This window comes from Triturus cristatus, chromosome 2_1 (assembly GCF_964204655.1).
Source record: "Triturus cristatus chromosome 2_1, aTriCri1.1, whole genome shotgun sequence".
Taxonomy (NCBI): Eukaryota; Metazoa; Chordata; class Amphibia; order Caudata; family Salamandridae; genus Triturus; species Triturus cristatus.
This window is the reverse complement of record NC_140581.1, coordinates 1,144,462,270-1,144,489,980: the sequence shown is the minus strand read 5'-3', so window position 1 is coordinate 1,144,489,980 and position 27,711 is coordinate 1,144,462,270. Positions and strand designations below refer to the sequence as shown.

General features: G+C 44.8%; 1 protein-coding gene across 1 annotated transcript in view; it reads right to left on the bottom strand.

Moving 5' to 3' along the window:
• Positions 1–27,711, bottom strand: part of FRMPD1 (FERM and PDZ domain containing 1) — a 923,611-nt gene that overhangs the window by 311,587 nt on the left and 584,313 nt on the right. Inside the window, exon 5 of the mRNA XM_085636581.1 lies at positions 18,105–18,150. Coding sequence (XP_085492707.1) covers positions 18,105–18,150 — 46 coding nt within the window. The remainder of the gene's footprint in view (positions 1–18,104; positions 18,151–27,711) is intronic.

Genomic DNA, 27,711 nt, shown 5'->3' with positions numbered 1-27,711 from the left:
TAACATGACATTTATGGATATATCTACACAAACAGTGAGAGGATACTAGAAAGTGGCAACTGATTAAAATCAAACTATTTGCAATAGATTTGTGAAAACATGCCTAACCTAAGTAAGAAAAATTGTGTCCAGCTGCTTCGAGTGGCGCAAACGTGGCAAGATAACACTTTTTGTTCAACAAAAACATTCTCATTAGAGAAAATGTTCAAAACTGAGTGAAGACTTTTTATTGGTCAAATCCATGGCATTTAGTGTAAGTGCACGATGCTGCATGCAAAAAGTGCACGTGCACCAGGCTGTGCATTAATTGTGTATCTTCACGAAACACAGTCATTTTTTGCACATTTGTTCCTGTGGCGAGTTCCAAACTGGTGCATGGGGAAGAGGGTTTCCTGCAGTTGGCATTCATACATAATCTATATAAGGCCACTTATAAGGCCGGTTGTCTTCTGCCACGTACTTAACATGTTCTGACTTCCCATATGTCTAACCACATAATACTTGCTGTGTTTGATCCAGTAGGAATCCTTTCATTAATGGGTAGGGGGATCTTCTTGCCGGATTCGGGGTGCTCAACTGGGATAAGAAAATGCTGTGAGATAGTGGTATCGTGCTTTGAACCTCTTTTAGTTCTGTTCGTCAAGGATTAGCGAATGTGGAAGAAGATTTTTTTATTGGAGTACAAATAAGTGTTGAAAAAAAGACATGATTTAAAGAAGTACCGGTGAGTAAAATCGACATATGATTTGGGTACACTTGAGCAACCAGATAAGTCAGATCATGGATGTGAAAAGTTTATTTCACTGTACAAGGGGGTCCACAGATTAGGGTAAAGCAGAACGCCACTAGTAGTAATATTTATTGTTTGATTAATTAAAATCATGCAATGTGCAATCATGAAAAATCTAAACCTAATAGAGCAGAACACAGTTTAGTTTAAGGAAACATTTGATTTTGAACACCAGCAAACACATACAGATGCGTGCAAAAGGTCTTTGAGCCATCTATGGCACCATAATCCCAAGTATCAAGCGCGCTGCAGTATTCTACAGGATTTGTATTTGTTTTAAAGTCTCTGCTGCAAGTTGATGAATAAAGCACTACAATAATCAAGTTTCGATAGCACAAGGGCGGTGACAACCTTTTTCCGCATATCATGAGGAGTAAATGGAAAGACCTTCCTCAAAATCTTTAGTACAGAGAAAGAAGAGGACGTAAGAGCACTGATTTGCTTTTCAAATGACAGTTTATCAAAAACGATCCCAACATTTTTTACTTTAGAGACCTCTGCTGGTAAGGGTCCTAATTATTGTTGCCACCATACTGGAGAACAAAAAGAAGTATTGTTGCCCAACAAGAGCACTTCCATTTTCCCAGAATTACATTTTAAACAGTTGTTGGACATCCAGTTGCTGATGGAATCTACTTGCCGAAACCTCTGAGTTCCCGGACACCGAGACTACAGTAGATTGCTCCTTTTGTCCTGCGCGCCTTATCAAATTTTTATATTTGGTTTCCACCAGCCTTTTACTCGCAGAAAAAACCTCGATAATTCCTGGAAATATGCTGTATTTACTCAGTACCTCAGGAAAGGAAAAAAAAAGTGCAATTGTCACACAACTATTGTTATCAAGGGATTCTACCGCTCCCATATGTTTTACTCCTTTTGATGAGCTTGTTTTCATTTTTCTAATTAACTTTCTCAAATTGAAAACTCGTTCACTGGCTAAGTATACCACCAAAAATGATTGCCATTGATTTTAATTTTTGCTTGAATTTATGGAATTTACAGGAACCACCACTGGGACAAGTGCTTATGGTCTGTACACCATTCTGTAAAAAGCTCAAAATGTGTGGGTTTTAAAAGCTTATAGAACAGCTGCTAAGTGTTTCTGAGATTTCCCAGAAGCTCCTCCCCATTGAAAAGATCATTGATAGACCAGCTTTGAAAATAATTCCTGGACCAGCAATGGTCTGGCAAACCCTGCACAATTGCCCTCTTACAAATGTGGACCCGTTTAAAAAGCAATAGGGCAATACGATGGGTCTATTATGACCTGTCATTATGTATGTACTGAATCAAGACCAGTGTTGCTAACTTGAAACCACATACTATGTTTGCACTGTATGTATTGTTTTTCTCACAAAATCAATAACGGTTTAAATATTTTTAAAAAGCAATACAGCAATACAACAATTGTACCTGCTGATATACCTGGACTTCCACCGAAACAGAGCAATTGTATATCAGCCAAAGAGTTTGACCTGATCTTAATGGAGCAATGCCAAAAACCAAAAACAAGAAATTAAACTGGCAGGTTCGTAAGCATACTACTAGTAGTTATGAGACATTCCAAAAACAACAATGTTAATTGCAATCACACTGGGATACCAGTGGACAGAGTCTGGACAGTAAGAAAAAGAAAAACATTCCAAGAGCAAGTTTAGTATTGCCAACATAAAGGGGAATTTATTCATTCTCTCATGGTAGGGATAGTTGCAGATAATAAATTGGTGTGGATTTTGAATACCAACTCCAAAATAGTGTGTGACCTTAAAATTGTGGTCAAAATATTATAGGTCCTATTAAAAAGGTAAATCAACATCATGTAGCGATTTACCGCACGTACATCTACTCATACACTTTTGAGTAGCTTTATTACTTTTGGCTATTCATAATTTACAATTGTAAAGTTACTCAAAAGTGTAGACTTAAAAGTCCCCACAATCTGAAATACGGGATGGAGTCAGTAAAAATGTCAAATACACCAATAAAGTTACTAATAGTAGTGACTTTTCAACTACAAGGGTAAGTATAGTACACACAGGTTTACCTGTTCTCACCCTCTGGTAGCTTGGCTCAGAGCAGTCAGGATAAACTAAAGAGGCAATGTGTAAGGTATTTGTGGACACACACACAGTAACACTGTGAAAACACCACAAAAGTACTCCACACCAGTTTAGAAAAAAAGCCAATATTTATATGAGTAAAATAAGATAAGAATGACCAGAATCCAACATACGCAAGTCAAGATATACATTTTTCAATATTAAATGCAGTTATAGTGTTTCTTGACGTGCTTGACGTAGGCGAATCCACAATTTTGAGAGACCGCGATGGAGCGCCAATTGGCTATGGAGTTATGCATGGCTCAGTTACACTACCTTGGAGACGTTGAGGATCAAAGATGGTGCGGGACGCCGGTGAGGTGAGGCGTCGCATACGCAGGTGCGGTGTCGGTTCCTTATTGCTATGCAGGTTGTTGGTGCGTCGGCACTAGGGGACGGTGCGTTGCACAACGGATGTGAGGTGTCACTGAAACAAGTGGGGCATTGGTTCCTGGAGGCAGTGCAGAGTAGTTGAGCTGCTGACACCAGGTGATGTTGCAGGGCTCAGGGGAGTCGATGGAGTGGTTGCGGTGATGCGTTGGTTGAGATGGCGGTGCAGTGTCATTGAATTCTGAGGGTCAAGCTGCGATGCATCAACTTCTCATTGTCGAGGTCACACCAGAGGACAGCAGGTGCTGCTGCGGAGTCTGGCTCAATGGATGTCGGTGATGCGGTATTCAAGTCTACCATTGTGGCGGTTCTTCGGAGGTGCTGTGGTGGCTTCGGGTCTGTGTTGCATCGCGTTCGTTGTGTTGAGCAGGGACCACAGATTTGGTGCAGGCAGCTGAGTGGTTCTGAAGGGTTGCTCGAAGTCGAGGTGCTAATTTCTTCCTTTTTAGCACAGCAAACTCACTTCCAAGGACCCAGGAACTGGATTTGGAACCACTTGGCAGAGTAAGCCTCTCAGCAGAAGATCTCAGGTGCTGCAGGTTAAGTCTTTGATGAAAATTTAGAAAGCAGGATGCAAAGAGCAAAGTCTAGTCCTCTCACTCCCAGGAATGAAGCAGCAAACAGAAGGCCAACACAGCAAAGTGGCAGTCCCTCCTGGCAGTACAGCAGCTCTTCTTCCTGGCATTATGTCCTCCATCCAAGAATGTTCTGAGTATATGGTGTCAAAGGTCCAGTACTTATACCCATTTTAGCCTTTAAAATAGGGAGACTTCAAGCAAAGGTCTTTGTAGTACACAAGACCCTGCCCTTCCAGGCCCTGGCTCCAGACACACTATGTGGGGTATGCAGCACCTTGTGTGGGGACAGGCACAGCCCTATTCACATGCAACCGTCAACTTCTCCCACTACTCTAGCTCAGGAAGACCCATCAGCCTGGTGATGGGCCATCAGGATATGCAGGGCACACCTCAGCTCCCTTTGTGTGTGACTGCATAGAGTGAATTCAAAAGGCCCAGCTGTCATCCGACCCAGACGTGTATTCTAGGGACAGGCAGAGAATGGATAAAGTAAAAAAGGACAACTTTCAAAAAGTGGAATTTTCAGACCTGCAATTTAAAAACCAACTTCACTAAAAGAGTTTTTATATTGTAAGTCCATAGACACCAAACTCTAATTTTCTATCTGCTCCCAATTGGAAGTTACACTTGTAAAGTGTTACAAGGCAGCTCCAATGCTAACCTATGGGAGAGATAGGCCCTCCTCCAGAAGCTATGCTCCCTGGTTTCTTGCACTGATCTGATAGGCTCTTTAAGAGCCCATCAAGATAAGTCTGGAACTCCTTCATAATGTACCAACAGTGGGCAAAAAGCTATTGTTAAAACATTTTGCTTCGTCTTAGCAGTGAGTTACCGGGTTTGAATCCAGTTATTCACTCTAGCTCTACAAGAGCCATACATAACAAATAGTTAATTGATGATGAAACACAGATAATCACCAAAAGCCAGTGAGGCATAAATGATTGTGAATCCAAGCGATATGCTAAAAATTGAATTCTTATTCATTCAATTATTTTGTATCCATGTTATGAGGACATTTGTTACCTGTCTAGTTGTTACATTCAGGAGGAGAACAGAACATTTTGAAAATACAGCTTGTGTGCTTGTTAGGTTTACATAAGCATAGTTTTGCACACAACAAAATAGTAAGGGAAACTTTCCAGCACTGTAAACCTTATGTTTAGTCATGATATATTTGTCAATCAGGCGCAGAGTGAACAGACATGTGAAGCAGGACTAATTTTTCATGTAAGGCAATATGGAGGCATCATTGTTTTGATGAATAAAAATGTTTAAAGTTGTCACCCTGATACCATAACACACTCAGTCATTGTGGAGTTTCCAAAGTGTTCAGGTCGACTTAGCCTCAGGTCGACTTAGCCTCAGACTCATTGCTGAAAGTGTGAGACCCCCATCTCTGGTTGTACCATTACAGTGTCAATATATACATAAGTGAGGGGATTCACAATTCACTGGCACTACATGTTCAGTACTATCTCAGTACCTAGATATTAGGTGTATACCAGCAAGACTAAAACAAGGTAAGACCCACAGAACACCTGTCACGGGGCAAAATACACATCCACGCTCATTACACACTGCCTCCCCTACATATAAAGACCATTTTAGTAAAGGTGCAGAAAGCAAAATCTATTGTGAACCACTGGTCAGCCGCCTCAATTTATTTGAACTAGAGTATGAAATTTGAGGGAAGCCTGGTGTGGTATGCTCCAGCTGATAAAAACAAGCATAACCAGCCAATCTATAGCCACTAACAGGAAACTGGCATTCAAGAGGATAGATGGATCTTAAAAAGACCATGGAAAATATTCTGGTCCCTGTTCAGAGTTCTGTGCTTACATCAGTGCGTTCAGCACATTGACATTTCAGAAGCAATTTCCTGCAACTTGGTTTTCAGGTGTGGAATATTTTTTTGTTTAAATTGATTGTTATTAGGTGAAGTAATACTAAGGCCTTTATTTGCACATGCATCTCTCAACCCTTTTCCACATGATTTCTTCAAATTATTGTTTACCCAGTGGTCTCTGGTGAATTAAAAAGGGTGAAAATAAATACCACACTTGTGCTTAATGGAGTTTCAGAACTCCTTCTCTCCCTTGAAAATCAGGGGGCCTCTGCCTGTCATGGATAGCTTCCACTTTCTAAATGATTACTGTCTGACAAGGGCAGTTGCCACCCACTGAATGCTTTGAGTGGTATGTAAAATGTATTTGAGGGCTCTTAAAGGGGTGTGTCTAAGAAATGGTAACAACAGACATGGCCTGTGTGAATTAATGCACATGTGATATAAAATCCTGTCCATAATAACTAATTGATACACAATTTGGGGCCTATTATGATGGAGGTCGGTAAGCCTCCGACCCCCATCGTCGGTTTCAATTCTGACTGGCTGATTATGTATCAGCCGGTTGGAATTGAAACCAGCCAGTCATTGCTGACTTACGACGGGCTTAAGGAGCCCACCCGCCAGTCGGAACCGGCTCGTAATTCCAAAGGGCGGACCTTTCCGTCCTTGGGATTATGATGCACGGTTTCCGGAATTGTTTCCATGCCGGCCTGTCTGACATGGAAACCATGTCGGAACGCATGTTTGGGGGCCACCGGCAGTGCCCCTATGGTGGTGCTGCCTCATGTTGGGGGCCGAGGGGACACCTATGGTGCACCCCTGTTGACCCCCGCACCCCGTGGCAAGCACCTAGAGGTGCCTGCCACAGGGTGCAGGGATGATTAACACCTCCTATTTCCCTATGGGAGCATGTATTACTGTCGGTTTACGGCTGTAATGCATACTCCCATAGGGAAATGTCGGTATGCGACCGAACAGTTTTCAGTCGCATCCTAATGAGGCGGGAGGGACCGCTGACCGTAGGTCGGTTAGTCCTGTTTACGAGAAGGTGTCGGATGGAAGCAATTCCGCCTGACATCAAAATCGGCTCCTTTGTCTTACTGTACAACAAATAACTGAAAACAGAAGACAGTTTTACATTTTATATCGCAATATTATAGCACCATTATCCTGGGATTTAAACAACAAACCATCTAACAAGCTCAATTAAAAAGTAAGTATTGATCACTTGGCCATTCAGTTTTAATTAAATAGTTTCTTAGGTCATGGCACACCACTGGCAATCAACATTATCCACTCTCCAGAAATGGGAAATCAGATTGTGAGGAGGAGGTATGCCGGACCTGCAGCACGGAAGGTGCCGGCTCGCTACACAGACCGGAAGGAGTATGCGGTCTAGCATCGGCGGGGAGGAGCCCGGAACAACCCCTAACGTCAGCAAAAGAGGAGGAACAAACAGACGCGGAAACGGAAGTGGGTGAGAGAAGAACGGAGCTAGAGAAAACGAACGGAGCACCGAGAGAGAGAGCAGGCGACCGGGAGGACGAGGAAGAGAACGCCGGAAAAGGACATCAGCCTGAAGAAAGAGCCGCATACATCACGACCCAACCCGGTGGCCCAACAAGGAGGGAAGGCGCCCCGGGTGCCTTTACCACGGTCCTGGACTCGGACCGTGGTGCAAGGCGAGTATCATTAGGGGGGGCTTTCTGGTGGGGGTGGTGGGGAGGCATGGGGGAATAGGCCACGTGTGGGGCATCACTGTTTTTTTCGTTTAGGGTGAGCCTGCATCACGTTAGGTGTTTCTCCTCACACCCTTCCCTCACCCCTATGGCCTTTTTCCTTATTTGGTGATGGTAGCACAGAGAGTAAGAGACAACAACAGAGCAGTAACCTCCTGGTTTTGTTTATTTTTTTGTTTGTGCGGACTGACGGAGACGGACCTGGGGAAGAGACAAGGTGCAACCGGAAATCCCGTGGCCCAAGAAAACCCGAATAGGGAGACCTGGAGAGACTGTGAACTGACTCTGTTGTAAACCCCTGGTTACAAAGTATTTGTACAAGAAAGAAACCCCTTTCAATTACGGAAGAGACACAGGGAGAATAAAACAATCTTCAAACCTACTAAGCGTGCCTCGTGATACCTCCTTCCTCCTTTACGCACCCCCCCCCCCACAGATGATATTGAATTGTAGCTCTTGTGTGTTACAAAAGGTAGGTACGGTTGTTATAATTCTAATTTTCCTGGCCACCATAGTGCCATTATTCAATATCCGTTTTTGTTATATGAAGGCCAAGTCTTGCTAGACCTTGGCTTACATGGAGTACTGTTTGGCGACCACTTGATCGGTTGTAGGACATTCAAATGTACCTTTGTGACTTTCGACCCATAAACAGGGCCGGACTGGCCACACTGGGCATCGGGCGTTTTCTCAGGAGGCTGGAAGGGTGGGGGCTGGTTTTGCAGAGGTGGAGGCCGGTTTTGTTACTTGAGGCCGGTTTTGCAGCAGTGGTGTAATATCGTCTCCCAGTAACCAAAGCAGCAGTGCTTAACACTTGCACCCCGGGGGGCTGGTCGAACAAAATTGCAATGGCTGCTTTCAGTTACCAGTCTGGACCTGCTCACAAGGACTCATATTGCATGCCTTGTGGGCCGCATGAAAATATTGACTAACAATGTGATTTACTACAATGCATTTACTCTTTTTCAACAGGCAAAACCTGCAAATGTGTACAAAGCAGCTTCTGAGAGAGGAAAAGAAGTCTGATACATTGTTTATCTAAACGAGGATGTGTGGCAAATTTCAGTGATAGTCATCATTTATATGTAGTTTGGCAGTGGCGTTTATCACAGTGCATCCTAGGCAGTGACACAATATTACACTTGACACTTGACATGGCCAGGGAGGCAGTCAGTCAAAATAACTTTGTTCAGAAAAAAACCATAAAAGTTATATTAAGACACAATATTTCACGTCAGAATACAGTCAACATGTGCATACAAAAATAATCTGTCTAATACTAATAGCTCAGCAAAATATTTAAAATCAGGTCAACTCACATTTCAAGTCTGCTGATATCCAGATAAATAAAATAAAACTTGCAAATGTTAATCATTGCAATAATTCACACCGTTTCCTCACCGCTAAAACTGTGTGTATAAAATGGAATACTGTGCATCTTATTTCTTGGGTCTCAAGACGTTGCAGATATATCATGCCTTGCTTATAATATCTGAAAGTAGATGCTCGCAGGATTGGGACTAAAAATCATTTCTGTGAGGTGCTAAATAAATTTTGCAAAATAATGTAAGATGAATAGGGCTCTGCTGAGACAAGCTGTCTCAAGGGCATTTTGGCAGATTTGCGAACCAGCTTCTCTGATAGGGGAAGGTTGCCAAAAAGTGCAAAGTTATAATACGAAAACGAGTCAGGTAAATACGAGGCCACGCTCAGCGTGTATTGAGATTGTTGTGCCCTCTCTTTGAACACTGATTTTGGAACAAACTTTTAATCCTTGATTTGCTATTTTTATTTATCTGCTCAGGGCTATAAAAAATATTCTGGGACACCAAGCTCTGACATAGACTGATATCAGCGAGCCAAGGGATTTTTAGTGAGTTATTCAGCTCAAGGCAATCTTTTAATATTAGTCTTGAAAATGTCACCTATTGCGAGAGACACATTTTAATCTATAGTAACAGAGGGGCTAATTGTATAGTACCTGATATGGAGTTTACCATTAATTCGGTGTGACAAATGTAGGTGGCAGTATAGTATTTTCCGCTCTTTGAAGAGCACCAGAATTAGTATGACCCCATTTACCAGCCACGTGCAGAGCTACTGGAATACATTTGCTACCATACAGCTGTAACATCATCCTCGGGTGACTGTGTACGAGCTAAATTGCAAAGCGAACCTCGGTCACCAATGCATGCGAATTACTACAATCTTATGTTTGCCTGATGCCACCACTGTAGCAAAGTGCCAAGCAAAATACCCAGGTAATTAAATCCAGTGGCGGCTCCTCCATAGGGGCGTGGGGCGGTCGCCCCACTGCTTTCTCGCAGTGCGAGAAGCAAAACATAAAATGGTAAAACTACCATTTTATGTTTTTGCTTCTCGCACTGCCAGAAAGCAGAAGTGCCTGCTGGTGGGTGGCGGGTGGGTGGTCCTGCTTGCGGGCATGGGGGAGTGGCTTGCCCACTGTTGTGGGCCCTGACTGCTTTGGTCAGCCTGGGGCCGACCATAGCAGTGATGCACACTCTCCCTCTACATCAGTGGTCATCAAACTTTATGCTGTCGAGACCCCCTTGTCAAACCTTCTTGGGTGTAAGGACCCCTTCTGACAAAATTTTCTAGAAACTGGTTCTCCTCATCATCAACATCATCTATCGATAACTATAAATGCCCCTGTTATACCTGCCATCTTTTGGCATGTTGCCCCTGTTTTTTTCCTTTCTGACCTAGTTTTGACTCTGTTTTTGCTGGTTCAGTGTCTCTGCGCACTTTCTCACTGCTGTTCAGTGTTAAAGTGCAAGTGCTCCTATTGTAAATTGTATTATGGATTGGTTTTTCCATGATTGACATGTTTGACTTACTAGTAAGTCCCTAGTGAAGTGCACTGAGGGTGTCGGGCCAGTAAATCAAATGCTGCTGGTGGGCCTTCAGTACTGATTGTGCCACTCACCCATGCAGCCCTGAAAAAGGTTATGAGACCTGCCGTTGCAAAGTCTGCATGGTTTGTAACTGCCATGTTGACCTGGCAAGTGCACCCACTTGCCAAGCCCTAATCTTCACTTTTATTACATGTAAGTCACCCCTAAGGTAGGCCCAAGGTACCCCTGTGGGCAGGGTGCCGTGTACATTAAGGGTATGGCATGCACTGGTGTTTGTGACATGTCCTGGTAGTGAATTACAGTGTGTTTCATTTTTCACTATGGAAAGGCTATCTGTCTCATAGGATAATGGGAGTTTACTTATAACGTCTTATGAGCATATCTTCCCATTGGGACAAGATAGAGAAATGGGGTTTAGCATGCCTGAACTCAGAATATAAAAATGCATCTTTTAGTAAAGATGTTTTTTATGTTGTGTTTGAAAAATACCACTTTTAGAAAATAGGCATTTTCTTGCTTAGCCATCCTGTGTGCCTCTGCTGGGTTTGTGGATTGACTGTCTGGCTTTGGGGTGACAGGGGCTGGGGATGTGCATTCTCATCAGACAGCTACTGGGGAGGTCAAGGTGTGTCCTTCCTTTCCTGCATGAGTCAGGGCTGAGCTGAATAGACCTGGGCTGTATTTATAGTAGTGGGAGGAGATTATCTTGCACTAGATTGGGCCTGGTCTGCCTTGGACAATGCTATATCCACCCCCTGCCAAGAAGCTGGGCCAGAGAGGATGGAACTGGTTTGGGCTGGGTACAGGCACTCTCTGCCCAAAAGCACAAAGAGAAACTGAGTATAAATATTGGAGTCCAGACCCTAGAACTGTAGAACTCACTGGAATCAAGGAACCTGCCAAGAAGAGCTGGAAGAACTGCCAAGAGGAGTACTGCAACTTTGCTGTGTTGTTGCTTTGGCCTGCAGTTGCTGCTTCTGCCTTGGGCAGTGAAAGGACTGGTCTGAATTCTCTTTACATGTTGCCCCCTGTTCTGAAGTCTCAGGGACCGCAAAGTCTTCACTGACCTCTGGGTACCACCTCTGGAACTGTGGTTTCAGTTGCCACAGAGGGGGGAAAGCAACCGACTCCGTCACTGACTCTGCCGCTGGCTCAATGCCCTGAAGGCACCGCAGAGGGCACCGCTGCATCTTGCACCGCAACACTGGTCTCACTGATGATGATCGCTGAGCTGTTGCTTGCACTGTGACCTGTGGGCACTGCACTCCGCACTGCCTCGCTTCACTTCGTCGCCCTGGTCTCACCGATGCCGTCACTGACTTCGACAACCGTGACCGCAACGTGGCTTGGGGGCACTGCTCGGAAGCCTTGTGACTCACTACCCCGTCCCACACCGCAGTCTGGACCAACCGACCGACGCCAGCTCCCCACAAAGTCCATATTTTTAAGTACTATATGTTGGATTTTTATCGTTTTAGTCTTGTTTTGAATATATAAAGTATTGGATATTTTTCTAAACTGGTGTGGTGTCCTTTTGTAGTGTTTTTCAATGTATTGCTGTTGGTTATGTGCAAATCCTTTACACACTGCCTCTGAAATTAGCCTGACTGCTCGTGCCAAGCTACCAATGGGGAGAGACAGGGGTTATTTCAGTAGTGTATCCCTCTAACCCTGACTAAAAGGAAGGGTCCCTACTTGGACAAAGGTGCAAACCATTACCAACTAGAGACCCCCATTTCTAACAGCCCCCAATTACCACAGCAAATATTTTTACGGTGGGAAAATTGTATTAAACAGTGTTTAGCAAACAAATGGTCAGTGAGCGTGGGGGGTGTAGCCAAAGGTGTAGCTAAAAACAAAGAGCCTTATTTATGAGGAATTGGCGTAGGACAGCGCTGCAAGTCTTGGGGCACTGCCCAATGCCAATGTGAAATGGCAGGAATACACTTTAATTATGACATACGGTGCATTCCAGTCCTTTTCCCTTCCCAAATTGCTGCCTAGTACCAACGTAGGTAGAATTGTTTTTGTACGGGAAGAGGCACCTTCCTTCACCAAAACAATCCTGAGGGACGTTTTCCTATTTCTATGAGAGCTGCAGAATGCAGCACACATGGAAAGAGGAAAAAACGAGGAGAAATTAAAACATTTCTCCTCGTTACGCCTCCACTGGAGAGGCTTCAGTTTTTGGAGCTGCCCCAGGTTTACGTGATTTTGTAAAGATGGGGCAGCATCAAAATCCATGGGCTTTGCGTGGGAAGCCCACGCAAAGCCCATGGACCACCTCCTTGACGCAGAGTAAGGCAACACAGTGACTTGCGCTGCTATGTCTTACTGATTACTCCGTATCTATGAGGCAATGCAAAGCCATGCAGGGTGACTTTGCACTGCCTCAAGGTACGGTTGAGATGGTTGCGCCACCGGAGCATCAAAAAAAGTGATGCTCTGGCAATGCAAGCTTCTCATAAGTAAACCCAAAATATTCTGTACATGTTTTAGGTCTTTCACCTTCAGGTATCTACATATAAAATAATGGGTAGTGTAAATGAAAAATAAATAAAATAAGTTATTGCTCAGTGGGAAATGGACTGTAGTACATTATGAAACATCTATTAGTTAATGCATTGCAGCGGTCTGTGTGTAACCAGAGAACCACAGAATTAAATCTTCATTGGTGCAGTGGAGAATAGTGATGTGTATGTTTAGTGCTACGAAGTCACAGCCTGTGACGGAAAGCACTGTGAATATGTAAGTACATTTTTTATACTTGCATTACACACAGGGTAAGATACAATGCTGCAAAACTTGTGAATAGTTTTACAATAAAATGGTGCTTTCAAAATGTAGGTTTTAATAATACCAGAGTGTATGTAATGCAGTTTTCCTTTTTTTACATAGCTGTGTAAATGTAGTTAAAATTAAAAGCAAGAACTTCCCAGCCCAGTAGTTAACTCTTCGCACTTCAACTAAAAAAAACACACATGTTTGTCTTCACAAAGAGCCAAAACTGCTCCCAAGCATCCTTTACACTTGCAGATTACCAGCGCATTTGCCTTTCATTCAGGCAAGTAGCTGATAACGATCTCAATTAGCCGTCCCAGGACGGCTGTCTTTTTACAGAGACAAGTGAAGCTGGGGAATCGACGACCCCCTTCCTAGGACTCCACGATCCCACTGGGGGTCGCGCCCCACAGTTTGAAGACCTCTGCTCTACATAGAGAAAAGGGCCTCCAATTATGGTCCCGGCTGGGGCGCTGTGCGCCCGCACCGCACCAATTACAATGCTGCCATTGCAGCGTTGTGATTGGCGGAGGGTCGGGATGCTTCCTGTGGGCGACTTTCCTGAGGAGAGCAGCAGGAAAACGTGGGGCTGCAGGACCGGGACCGGCCAAGAGTTGAGGCGGCAAGGTGAGTTTTATTTTATTTTGGTCCCTGATGTGTGTGACATTTTGCTTCCTGACCCTCACTTGCTATGGCCACTTGCAATCACTGTCTTCTGCTGTAGTGGGAGTGCTCGTGAATCCTTTCCTGGAATTTCATAGCATGTGGAAACAGTTGTGCTTGAAGGCAGCGCTACTGTAGGGACGGCAGGAGCCGAGTGTGGTCTGAGCCACTGTGTGAGTGCAGCTCTCCCTTCACCCTTCTCTTCCTGGGGGACAGGGTCTGGCAAAGATCCCGCAAATAATGACATTTAGACAGTGCACTGCACGCGCGGCGCCTTTAAGGCGCTCTGGCACCGGTAGCCCTCTCTGTTCCCTCAAATAATGACATTTATACAGTGCACTCCATATGTGGTACCTCTAGGCGCTATGGCACCGGTTGCTGTTTAATTACGCAAAAAAAAGGGCGTTAATAAAGCACACTGTAAAATTGGCGCCTGTATGCGCTCTAGTACCAGCAGTCCTTTGATCCTGGACAGTTCTACAGTGCACTGCACGCGTGGCACCTCTAGGCGCTCTGGCACCGGTAGTCCTTTGATCCCGCAAATAATGACATTTACACAGTGCACTGCACGCATGGCACCTCTAGGCCCTGTTGCGTTGGTAGTCCTTCGTTCCCGCACATAAGGAAGGGCATTGATAAATTACTCTGAACGCGTGGCACCTCTGGGTGCTGGCGCTGGGGTACCGGTGGTCCCTTAGATGTAGATGAGCAGGTACTGTCAGTTACCAAATACTGGCATATCCTCATTTTGAAATGGACATTACCTGCATCTTTCAGTAGGGGTTCACTGCTTTTAATGGGAGAGTATCAACACTTCTCGTTAGTGAACACGTACTCTGCATAATGAGAACATTCAATGCACTGAGTACCAGGATATTTTCGTAGCGCACTACACTGGCTGCGCCTCTTTGCGCTATGGTACTAATTGTTTCAAAGTTACCCCAAACAAGTGATTTTAAGAAGAAGGGGCTGAGGAGGGTGAAATCTGTGATATAGGTTTATAACTTCAAAAGAAAGGGCTTGCAGAGAGAATCGTCATATTTCAGAATTTCAACCCAAGTGTCCAGAAGGTACGACTTTCTTAAGAGATGGTTGAATTATGCTAGACAAAGAGTAGCTTCGTCCGGAGACCACTTTTCCACCATGTGGCACTTTGACAGGAGTTACTGCGGTCAAAATAGGAAATGACCACACACAAAGGCTTTCTCAATCCAGGCGTCAAATCAGAGTTTTGGAACATTACATTATATACTCTCAGTGGGGCAAAATACAAAATCTACTTGTTAAACTTAAAACACCAACTACAACCAGCACAACCTCTTATCAGTTTTAATCTGCAATATGTAATCAAATCAAAAGTGCTTCAACACATTTTGATTAGTAGTTTAAGCCCATGTGCCAGGCACTGGGTCCAGTAAAAACCTTTTCTAACTGTGCAGCTGCATACCCACCAGGTAACAGCGTCCGGTTTCTATCAATCTTTTATGGAGGGACAGTTTTTTTTATATCAGACTTGACTAAAGTCGTGGCAAAGCTTTCTTGCGCACACGTTCACCACAGGAATCCAAAAAAGTATCAACATTATTTTTAATAGAAATAAATAACATAACAGTGTTGACTGCATAGTCAACACTGAGGCGAGCACAAATTGTGCACTGCATGTACCATGATGCAAAGGAGAAAACTTTTCTGGGTTATGATGTAGTGTCTGGCCTTACCCTTTTCTCTGCCCACACTGTTTTTCATGACCTCCGCTACCATTTATCACACATTCCTAATGGTCCTTTTTGTAAAAATTAAAATCCGGCCCATTGTTAACACTTAATCCAGGCGCAGCCGGAGATTACGGCTCGAGCCGGAAAGTATGGCCCTAGCCGGAGAGTACACTCTGGGTGCGGAGAGTACGCTCCGGGTGTGGAGAGTACAGTCGGGGTGCAGAAATTCCGGCCCGAGTGCGGACGTAAAGTTAGGAGTCGTAAGTGCATTCTGTGAATACCAAAAATCGTAAGTGCCTTCTGTGAATACCAAAAGTAGTAAGTTTAAGATTTTGTCTCAGATTAGTTCTGTGAATCGGCCCCATACTGAGCGAGATGTATTTAATTTATATAATTGGGGATTAGACCTAGTTCTCCTGAACCTGAACAGAAGAATATCTGTGTATAGACTGTGACTCAACCATATTGATCCTGGGTCAAACTTTTATATCAGAACATAAAATCAACACCCTTTGAAATGTCTAGGTTCTGGTCCCATCCCACCTATCACCCTTCCGAAGTGTGATGGAACAAATTAAGGCTTTGTGGTTCCAACCTACTCCAAAGTGCACCACTGTTATAGAATTTTTTTGAACAAACAAATTAAAGTGCTTCAAACTTACAGCACAATGATCAGTATACACAAGTGTGTGGCTCAATTACTGTGATTTCTCTCGTGCACATAATGTGCCCATATGAAACTCTGTGTCCCTTTTCACTACTCTCTTCATTGTTGGATGACCTTGTTCTCCAGCATGCTTGGGTTTTGCCGGTGCAACATATTACCAGTTTAGCAAGGTTTATATCACCACCCTGGCTTGCTACACATCGATCAAATTTCACATCAGTCCTTCTTCCTCATGCCACTACTCCCTTGATTCTCAATCCTGCATATAGCTGTAGTAGGTCGCTATGCCATTGGACTGATGGAATGGTGTTAGACCTGTCAGCCTTAGGGTGGTCTTCTGCCAAACGTTTTGCATGCTTGCCTCTAATTATGCTGACTTTATTTTTGTTGGCCTTAGGGCTCGGTGCACTTTACCACTGCTAACCAGTGCTAAAATGGTTGTGCTCACTGCCCTAAACATGGTTTGATTGTCATATACCTAATTGGCATATTTAAGTTGCTTGTAGAGTAGTATACCATATACCCAGGGTCCGGAAATTAAATGCAGCAGTGGGCATGCAGCACTTATTGTGCCACCCACTTAAGTAGCACTCTAAAACATGTCCCAGGCCTTCCATTGCAGCCTGAATCCAGTGTTACACTGCCATGTCGACATGGCATTTCAAACCTCTTGCCAAGCCTTAAAATCCCCTTTTATTACATAAAAGTCACCCCTTAGGTAGGCCCTAGGAAGCCCACAGGGACAGTGCTGTGTAAATAAAAGGGAGAACATGTACTTTTAAGTATTACATGAATTAGTAGTGAAAAACTCCCAAATTCATTTTTCACTTCTGTGAGGCCTGCCGCTCTAATATGATAACATTGGGGATTCCTTATAACATTTAATAAGCTGTAATTCCTAATTGAGAGGGAGTAGATCTGTCTGTAGATCAATATCTCTGGTTCTACTTATTGGATTTTTGTAATTTTGATCTTGTTTTATTTATTAAATTAAGTTCTATTTTTCTAACCTGGTGTGGAATCTTTTTGCAGTTTTATTGTTTGAAGTTTTGCATAAATACTTTACACATGCCTTCAAGTTAAACCTGACTGCTCTGTGCCAAGCTACCAGGGGGTGAGCACAGGTTGATTTGGGGATTGCCTGTTTCTTACCCTGACTAGGATTGTGGTTATTGCCTGATCAGAGCTCACACCACAGTTAACCAGAAACCCAATTTCTAACAAATGGCATACTGCCATGATGGAGTTGATGTGTTGGGGCGGCTTGTACCGGAGTACCATACAATGCAGGACAGAAGATCTTGACACGAGGGTGATTCAAGTGCTTCCATCATTTTATAGCGTCAGATCTTTTTAAAGGCAAATAAATTATATCAACATATGCCATCAATTTGTGTTGGGTTGTTACATGCACTTTTGAGCATGACTGCCAAAGGTTACCCAGTACAGCACAGGTACAGACCGCCCGTCCACAATACTTTTCAAAGAATGTGCCAGGAATGCATCAGCAAGACCTCCATACTTTAACAGGGAAGTCAACATTTTTCTCTTCAGAATCATCACATCCAATCGGACAATAGTTGCTCAAGTTGCTTTTCTCGGTAGGACTGTCCATCTTTAGTATGATATTATGTAATTCTGCACATTTGTGTGCAAGTGAAAAAAATATAAACTCATTAAGAGACACTAAAATGCCCTTTTCTAGAATTAAGGGCAGTGGACATCCGTCTCAAGGTTCTATTTTACACAGAAAAATAAAGAATACTTCGAAGTCAAAATCAAATGTCTATATTGAGGATAGATCTTGTTGTTTGTACGTCGTTATAAACGCACACATTTACACATATTATGCAATGCTTTATGACTAATGTGTAAAAAGTGTGCAGATTTCCAAAAAGATCTGTAAATATGGAAAGAAAGAGATTCTGACATCAGACATTGCAGTCAAATCACAACTTACTGAGGGATATCGAAGTACAGTGATGGGGACAGAGTCTTCGGACTGCCTGAAAACAAGAAAGAAAATTGTTATTTGCTTATTTTTCAAAAAAACTTTTTTTAAATATAAAATATAGGCATCAGTTTGGAAGAGTAACGTTGGTAGAGCAAAAACTGTACATTTTCTTTTGCTGTTCATTATTTTTTTATATTTTGCTCAAAAAGTATACATGAAAGTATTGTCATTATGCATATTAGATATCCATGAAGTTATGTAGTAGAAAAATACTTTTATGCGTTTTCATTTCAAACAGTCTGCTGTTCTTTGCCCTGCTATTTTTCTCTCCTATTGTTGTGTAGTTTTATGTAATTTATATAAAGAGATAAAGAAATCAAAATATAACGCATAACTAAATAAGCCAAAATAAAATCAACTGAGTTAGGAAAACTGAAGTTGCCCTTAGGTTTCAGATCCGAGCCAAATCCTTTTAAACCCCTTGCTTGAAATTCAAGTGTGGTTCGCAAACGGTGTAATATAGTAACCCCTGAATACTTTTAAAAACAAGAAACATATTTTTAAAAGGTAGCTTATCCCCTCACTGTAGTCATCGACTCCATCTAAGCAACTCGCTTACAGGGGGATTTTTCTGCAAAAATAAGCATTCTAGGTTTTTGCGAGCATTGCTCTTAATATGTAGTCAATTCTACTTGTAGCACGTTAACAAATTCTGGCATTAACCTAAGTGCCAACTAGAGCAGCATGCTTTACCATAGTAAACAAAGGCATATTTAACCCAAAGGTTTCATCACTGAAATAATTACTTAAATACACTCTTATGTGAATTCGTGGTTTTACAGCAGGAGTGAACCCCACCATCTAGACCGCCATTGTTTTTCAATTAAGGTGGAGGCTGATGGGATAGTATGCTTTCCTTCAAAACCTCAAGACCTTGTGAAACGTAGGCCAATGTATCACACTAACCAGCCAGATGCAGATAAACATCATCACCCCAGGAATGAAAACTAATGATAACCTCTCCCGCCAGGTCTAGGAGTGGCCTCTTAGAGATATTAAAGACATGGAGTGGGAATGGGAAACTCAGAGTTATTTAGCCTAAATTCACCACTGGAGCAAAAACAAGCCTTCACCCGCTTTTACCTTTACCTGTCGTTTAAAAACAAGAAACTAGCTTAAGGCTGTGCCTCATAACTATACTCAAACCTCTTGAATGAATAATCAGGTTTCATACAGAGTATGGCCCTGCTTACGAATGAGCCAGTCAATTCCAACCCGTGCTTAAACCCCTTTTCCGACTCTAAAACTCGTCCCAGGCCTGCCATTACAGCCTGAATACAGTGTGACACTAACATGTCGACTTGGCATTCAAAACCTCTTGCCAAACCTTAAACTCCCCTTTTATTACATAAAAGTCACCCCTCAGGTAGGCCCTAGGTAGCCCATAGGATAGAGTGCAATGTAAGTAAAAGGGAGAACATGTACTTTTAAATATTACATGTCTTGGTAGTGAAAAACTCCCAAATTCGGTTTTTACTCCCGTGAGGCCTACCGCTCTGATAAGATAACATTGGGGATACCTTATTACATTTAATAAGCTGTAATGCCTAATTGAGAGTGAGTGGATCTATCTGCAGATCAATATCTTTGATTCTACCTTTTGGCATTTTGGTCATGTTTTATTTATTACATTAAGTTCTATTTTTCTTACCTGGTGTGGAATTTTTTTGCGCAGGTTTTCAATGTTTTACTGTTTGAAGTGTTGCACAAATACATATAGCCTTCAAGTTAAACCTGACTGCTCAGTGCCAAGCTACCAGTGGGTGAGCAGAGGTTGATTTGGGGATTGCTGGTCGGAATTACGAGTTTGGCTGTATTTAACGCATCTGATAAGTTTTGGATACATTAAATAACACAGCTGTTGTTAAATCTCAGCAGGTTAAACCTGCTGAAATGTTATTGGGGAAATTGTACAGTGTTTACCATACCATGCAGCTTATGGTGCGTTAAACAGAAGAATCTGCAAACTTGAGATAAGTGTTATTTATCACACACAATAAATAACATACCCTGTGTTATTGTTATTTGTTATGTGTAATGAATAACACCCAAATTCGTAATCAGTGCCTAAGTTAAAGATTTTTTCTGCCTTTATTATACAGTCAGCAAAGAGAGGAGGAACCTGAATATATTCATCCCCAGGAATGTGTCTCTGTGGGATGAGAAGGAGAACAATCAAGCCAGGGATGTGGCCAGAAGCCAAGACAGGATGAGCAAGTCTAGATATGGGTTGGAGCTCTAGGAGACATTGGTCTCCCTTGTCTTTATTTACAAGGCATAATTAACAGTGGTTTGTTGAGTCCTCAAAGAAGCTCGGATTCCCTCAGAACTGGCTGGCTGCACTTGTGCCTTGCCCCCCCAAAATGTATGCTTGTGTGTGCTTCTGCTCATGTTCCTGCACCCACTTGCTCACACTCTTTAACAATACTTCACATACTCTTTCCCTTGCTTGAATCCTTCTGGAGTCAAGCAAAGGCCACTGGACCACAACTATGGTGGTTGAGGTTGGTTGCCACTGGTGTCTGCACTACTACGCCTCTCCAAACTGGGCCAAGTACACCCCTTCTGTACTTGATTATCAGGATAATGAGGGAAAAGAGTCAAAGGCTACTTATGGAGGTAGTGAGAAAGTCACAGATTTGTAATTCAAACAGTCAAACAAGAGACTCAATAACTCACTGTCCAGCCCAGTGCTTGTCTTATTACAGATAGAAATGTTTCATTGCACAGCAAATTAAATACTACTCATAACAGTAGGGGGAAACGGCCACTACAACGCGGCCGTTTCCACATATAACCTTAACCACGCATGCATTACAACGCATGCGTGGTTAACACGAATAGCCTTTACCACACATACCTTTACTATGAGATATGTAGTAAAGGCATGTGTGGTAAAGGTTACAATTAAAAAAGGGGGCTTGGGGGATCTACCCCCTAAAAAAAAAAAAAAATGAGTGCGAAACGAGAAGGGGGCTAGGGGGGTCTCCCCCCCCAAAAAAACGCACCTGTTAAAGTAGCGATGTGGAGGCAATCGGCGTCGTTAGAGGAAACGGCACTTCCGTTTCCTCTTTACGACGTGCAACGTGAACTCGGGAGATCATAGAGAAGAGACGACAGACGAGACGACGTAGAGAGGTAAGGGAAATTTTAGAATTAAAAAAATGCAGGGGTGCGATTTTAGGGTTAAGGGCAAGAGAGGAGTATTTGTAAGAAGGGTTTAGGGGTGGGGGAATAACCTTTACCAAGAGTATGCCCTTACCATTCATGAATTTACAACGAAAATCATTGTAAAAGTATGCGTGGTAAAGGAATATTCGTGGTAAAGGTTATGCGTGGGAATGGCATTGGCGTTGTAACTCATGCGTGGTAAAGGCATGCGTTGCAACGGAATGCGTTGTAACATCATACAACCAACAATGGGGATTCTGTTACAATGTTTTACAAACTACAAGCATATTGAGTTCTAGCAGCAATAGAAATGGTCACAGGCAGGAATCAGGCACAGGGGTGAGTTCAGGATTGTTTTGTGCAACTACTCTGTTCAATAACCCATAGGTCAGTCCGTATCATATCTTGATCAATAGAAGTTTCCAATGGTAACTGCTAATCTTGCTAACTATCAGAATTATCTATCTGAGTCCAAGATACAGTCTTTTAGTTTCTAGATTCTGGTCTTGTGTTACCACTTCACTTAGATGCGGTCCAGAGCAGGGACTTGTGGTGCACCATTTATGGTCACAAAGTCAGCACCCCAGCCAGTTGATGTGGGATCATGGACCAATGTCCCACCTTTCAGTTCTTGATGGAAGATGCGGAACAACATGGCAGGCCCCTATAGCAGTCATTTATCTTCAGCAGATGTGGCCCACATGTGGGTGGGAGTTTTCCTCTATGGCAGTGTTTTCAAGCTTTATACGACTTGCAGCATGTTGAGGGTTGTGGCAGAACAGGTCCCTCTGATGACATCGTGGTGATGCCAGATATCACCTTGTAGCTTAGGTTTGACCATGCTTTATGTATTTTGTCACAAAAAAGCATTCTTGGGAAGTTGGAAGGCTCATCGTATCTCAGGCTGGCTCTGACTATAGTCCCCTTAACAAGTCCACTCTGGCAACATGGCAGGGCCTCTCCTCCTAGTACGTCTCTCCTCCTTCAGGGCATACGTACTCCATCTCTATCCGAGCAGGCACCCTTTGAGGCACTAGGCAGACCCACAGCTCTCCATCAAGCTGTGCAGGCCTCATGTGATGTTCCCTCACCTTTAGAAGATTGGCTGCAGGACAAACACCAGCTATGGATCAAAGCACACTTTGATTATTCTACAGAGCAATGTCTTTCTTAGTCAAGAAGAATTTGGAACTGGAACCAAGTGGGATTATTGGGTCCCACCTTATACTGAGTTTCCAGAGAGGGTATGTTGAACAAATGTCCTAAGTCCAGAAATAGGTTTGGGGTAGTTCCTTTTCAAATTGTATTTTCCTGCTGTAGTTCAGAGACAGTCTTTGTGAAAGATGATGGCTCTCACAATGCAGACTGCAAATAGGAGCACTTAAACCAATAGCACCATGAAATGTGAAAGCTCTGTGCCTAGTGCAAAAACAAAAAATGATGGACAGAATGCAGAACACTGTCATACATTCATCCAAGTACAGAGATCTGGGCCTAAATCCATCGTTTTTTTGCTCACCATGCCATTCCAGTTTGAACCCAGCCATATGCAAATCAGTCTTGACCCTGTGCCTCATGGGAACAGTCCAGCCGAACTGCCAAGCCAGGTCCTCCCTGGACTGGAAACAAGCATCCTAGGACAGGTTTCGGGGTTTCACCCCTCTTCAGCCAGGATAGCTTGATTCCAGTGGCATGGAGAGCACGGGACTCACGTCTGAGCATACCCGTCCCACTCAGAGTGACAAATGCAAAAACAACAGTTGATGGACAGAATGCAGAACAATGTCATACATTCACCCCAGTACAGAGATCTGGGCCTAAATCCATTGTTTTTTTGCTCACCATGCCATTCCAGTTTGAACCCAGCCATATGCAAATCAGTCTTGACCCTGTGCCTCATGGGAATAGTCAAGCCCGAACTGCCAAGCCAGGTCCTCCCTGGAGTGGAAACAAGCATCCTAGGACCGGTTTCGGGGTTTCACCCCTCTTCAGCCAGGATAGCTTGATTCCAGTGGCATGGAGAGCACGGGACTCACGTCTGAGCATACCCGTCCCACTCGGGGTGACTAATGCAAAAACAACAGTTGATGGACAAAATGCAGAACAATGTCATACATTCACCCCAGTACAGAGATCTGGGCCTAAATCCATCGTTTTTTTGCTCACCATGCCATTCCAGTTTGAACCCGGCCATATGCAAATCAGTCTTGACCCTGTGCCACATGGGAACAGTCCAGCCCGAACTGCCAAGCCAGGTCCTCTCTGGACTGGAAACAAGCATCATAGGACCGGTTTCGGGGTTTCACCCCTCTTCAGCCAGGATAGCTTGATTCCAGTGGCATGGAGAGCACGGGACTCACGTCTGAGCATACCCGTCCTACTCGGGTGACAAATGCAAAAACAACAGTTGATGGACAGAATGCAGAACAATGTCATGCATTCACCCCAGTACAGAGATCTGGGCCTAAATCCATCGTTTTTTTGCTCACCATGCCATTCCAGTTTGAACCCAGCCATATGCAAATCAGTCTTGACCCTGTGCCTCATGGGAACAGTCCAGCCCGAACTGCCAAGCCAGGTCCTCCCTGGTCATCAGTCTTCTGGACGTATCACTCACAGAGAGAAAAAAGGGACTTGCCCTACCTAGAAACATTCCTTCCTCAGATAACAAAATATCAAAATCTGCTGGCTCACCTCAATTGGTCTAACATTAACCAAATGGCAGTATGCAGGAAGGACTAATCAGCAATCCCCTGTCAAAAAGTCCTCAAAGAATGGCTAAAGGCAGCCCTGTCTCTACTGTCCCATATTTCAGTGTCTGGGTCTCCTCCTGTCAGGTTCAGGAATGCGCACAACACATATCCACCCTTACAGAAATTGTACTGGAGCTTCCACCTTGTGCCTTATAAACACAGGGGCAATCCAAAATGGATCCAATTGGTCTCAGCAACCATGCACTTACAACAACACAAAGTCCTGCTGCCATCTACACTTTGTACACACCCACTTAATATGCACACAGGATGTCAGCATAAGGCTCTATGTGCCACATATCAGTACAACTTCACATGGGTGTGGGCCTGCATACAACACACTCCATCTGAACTAGAGAGAAATGTCTGTTAGGAACTAAAAAACAAAAATGGCATGCTGCTACCACTGCTTTATGTCAACAACCAGTCAAATGTTCCACTAGAGAGTGTGCTTGGTGCACCCCTTGCACTAAAAGGACAGATTCTGGACCTCAGAATTATCATGAGGAAGACTAGGTCTCAGCAGGCATTCCACATTAGTGTGTTAGCTGGGACAAAGAAAGGTCAGGATACCAATTTCATATGCAGTCGGGCCAGTCAGAGCAGAGTAAATGTCCATTTACCATGCAGGGGACATCCCTGTCCCAACACTGACTGACCATTGAGTTTGGGATCTTGGAGTTGCTTAAGAGCTGATTAGTAATCAATATGTGTGCAACTGCTGTTTAACTGAAGCTGGGGAGTGGGAAGAAGAGAGCATGGGTCCACATTGGTTCTCCCACCGAGGATGGTGGCTTGAGTGGCCTAAGGTGAGAAGAGTGTGAAGATAGATTGCACGTCTCTGGCTCAGGAGGGGCCCAAAGTTAGGGTCTGAGTTGACTAGAGCATGAAAGTTGGAAACTCTGAGCTCAAGAGTTCTAGAGCAGTGGAGCCTCAGACACGCCTATAAATGTCTTGGATAGTCAACTGATTGCACTTCACAGGTGCTGATATGTGGAGAAGATATTAATTCTCCTGGAAATACATCTCTGTCTGCAGACTCCTCATCACTATGGAATTAAAATCACAATGGAATGTCACCATGGATTTTACTAACAAATTTAAAAGAAGTAGTGGATTTAATAGGTGTAGTCCTTCTGGCCATCGGACGCTCCCCGTTTTATCAAAAATCAGGTGGTGAAAAACTTAGGCTTCAAATTTGACAGTGAATTGCTATTTCCTACCCAAGTAAACTCGGCTGTGGGCACCCGTTTTGCCCTCCTGCGACTACTTCGGAAGTTCCTGTTCCTATTGTCCATGGCGGCCAGACAACAAGTGATTCAAGCCCTGATCATCTCATGTCTTGACTATGGGAACGGTCTTTACTCAGGCATGCCCAAATACCTAATGAACAGGCTTTAGGTGGTCAAGAATGCAGTGGCCCTAACTATTTTCAGGCTCGCCCGTGATGCTCATGTGTCAAGCCTTCTTAGGAGTCTTCATTGGCTGCCAGTAAGGAAAAGGATTAGTTTTAAGATGCTGCTTGTGACCCAGAAAGCCTTATACGGCACAGGTCCAGGCTACTTACAAAACAGGATTTTGTTTGGAACAAAATGTCGCTGACCCTTAGAAGCATCAAGCCAAAGCCTGTCTTCCAGAAGAAGCTGAAAGCTTGGCTTTTTTCCAGGCCATAGTTCCTTCCTACCTCCGCTGACACTCTTCAGCAATAGGCGCCAGGACACTCCTTGGAGTAACATGTTGCACTTTATAAATATTCCTACATAGACACATAGTTCACCCATAACAATATCGATGAGTTCACTTTCCTTGTCAGGAGGTCCCTTCTGAATATTTTTTTTCCCTCAGTTTAAATGATAATTTTCTCTCAAAAAATGTGGAATGCTGGATGATCTATGGGGAGAGATACTCTAAGTCAGGGTTACTCATAGTACGGCCCGCAGGCCGCCAGCGGCCCGGCAAGCCTTTCTTGGTGGCCCGCGGACCTTGCAGACATCCTACATGTGTTTTAAAAAAATATAGTGTTAGCAGCCCGTACTCTGAGACTCTGCTCTGTGGGGGCCGGGGGATTCCAGTGATTGTCAAAGTGGAGATGCAGGGGCCTCAGAGGTGAAATACAACCTCAATTAACATGTAAATGGTCTTTTAAAGACCTGTGAAGTACTCGGGTGCGGGCTGTGTGTGAGTGCTGGGAAGCTGTCTCAGTGCGCTGTGTGCGCGCTGGGAAGCTGTCTCAGCCCGGGCTGAGGGCTGACACACACACGGGGTGAGATGACAGAGGGTGACGGAGGGAGGGAGAGGGAGACAGAGGGAGGGAGACGGAGGGAGAGGAAGGGAGACCGAGAGAGGCAGAGAGGGAGGCAGAGAGAGAGGGAGACGGAGGGAGGGAGACAGAGGGAGGGAGACGGAGGGTGACAGAGGGAGGGAGGGAGAGAGAGACAGAGGGAGAGGGAGGGAGACAGAGGGAGATAGAGGGAGGGAGAGAGACAGGGAGAGATAGAGGGAGGGAGACAGAGAGAGGGAGGGAGGGAGACAGAGGGTGGGAGACGGAGGGAGGGAGATGGAGGGAGGGAGACGGAGGGAGGGAGAGGGAGACGGAGGGAGACAGAGGGAGGGAGGGAGACGGAGGGAGACAGAGGGAGGGAGGGAGACGGAGAGAGACGGAGGGAGACAGAGGGAGAGAGACAGAGTGAGAGGGAGGGAGACAGGGAGGGAGACGGAGGGTGACAGAGGGAGGGAGAGGGAGACAGAGGGAGAGGGAGGGAGACAGAGGGAGATAGAGGGAGGGAGAGAGACAGGGAGAGAGACAGAGTGAGAGAGACAGAGGGAGAGAGACGGAGGGAGGGAGGGAGACAGAGGGAGGGAGGGAGAGGGAGGGAGACAGAGGGAGGGAGGGAGACGGAGGGAGGGAGACGGAGGGAGGGAGACGGAGGGAGACAGAGGGAGGGAGGGAGACGGAGAGAGACAGAGGGAGAGGGAGGGAGGGAGACGGAGGGAGGGAGGGAGGGAGACGGAGGGAGAGGGAAGGAGGGAGATGGAGGGAGAGGGAAGGAGGGAGAGGGAGGGAGGGAGGGAGACGGAGGGAGACAGAGGGAGGGAGACGGAGGGAGAGGGAAGGAGGGAGAGGGAGGAACGGAGGGAGGGAGACGGAGGGAGACAGGGAGGGAGGGAGACGGAGGGAGGGAGGGAGATGGAGGGAGACAGAGGAAGGGAGGGAGACGGAGGGAGACAGAGGGAGGGAGGGAGACAGAGGGAGGGAGACGGAGGGAGAGGGAAGGAGGGAGAGGGAGGGAGACAGAGGGAGGGAGACGGAGGGAGAGGGAAGGAGGGAGAGGGAGGGACGGAGGGAGGGAGACAGAGGGAGGGAGACGGAGGGAGACAGGGAGGGAGGGAGACGGAGGGAGGGAGATGGAGGGAGACAGAGGGAGGGAGGGAGACGGAGGGAGACAGAGGGAGGGAGGGAGACGGAGGGAGGGAGGGAGATGGAGGGAGATGGAGGGAGAGGGAGGTAGACAGAGGGGGAGACAGAGAGGGAGACAGAGGGAGACAGAGGGAGGAGGACGACAGAGGGGGAGGAGGGAGACAGGGAGGAGGGAGACAGGAGGAGGGAAACGGAGGGAGGGTGGCGGAGG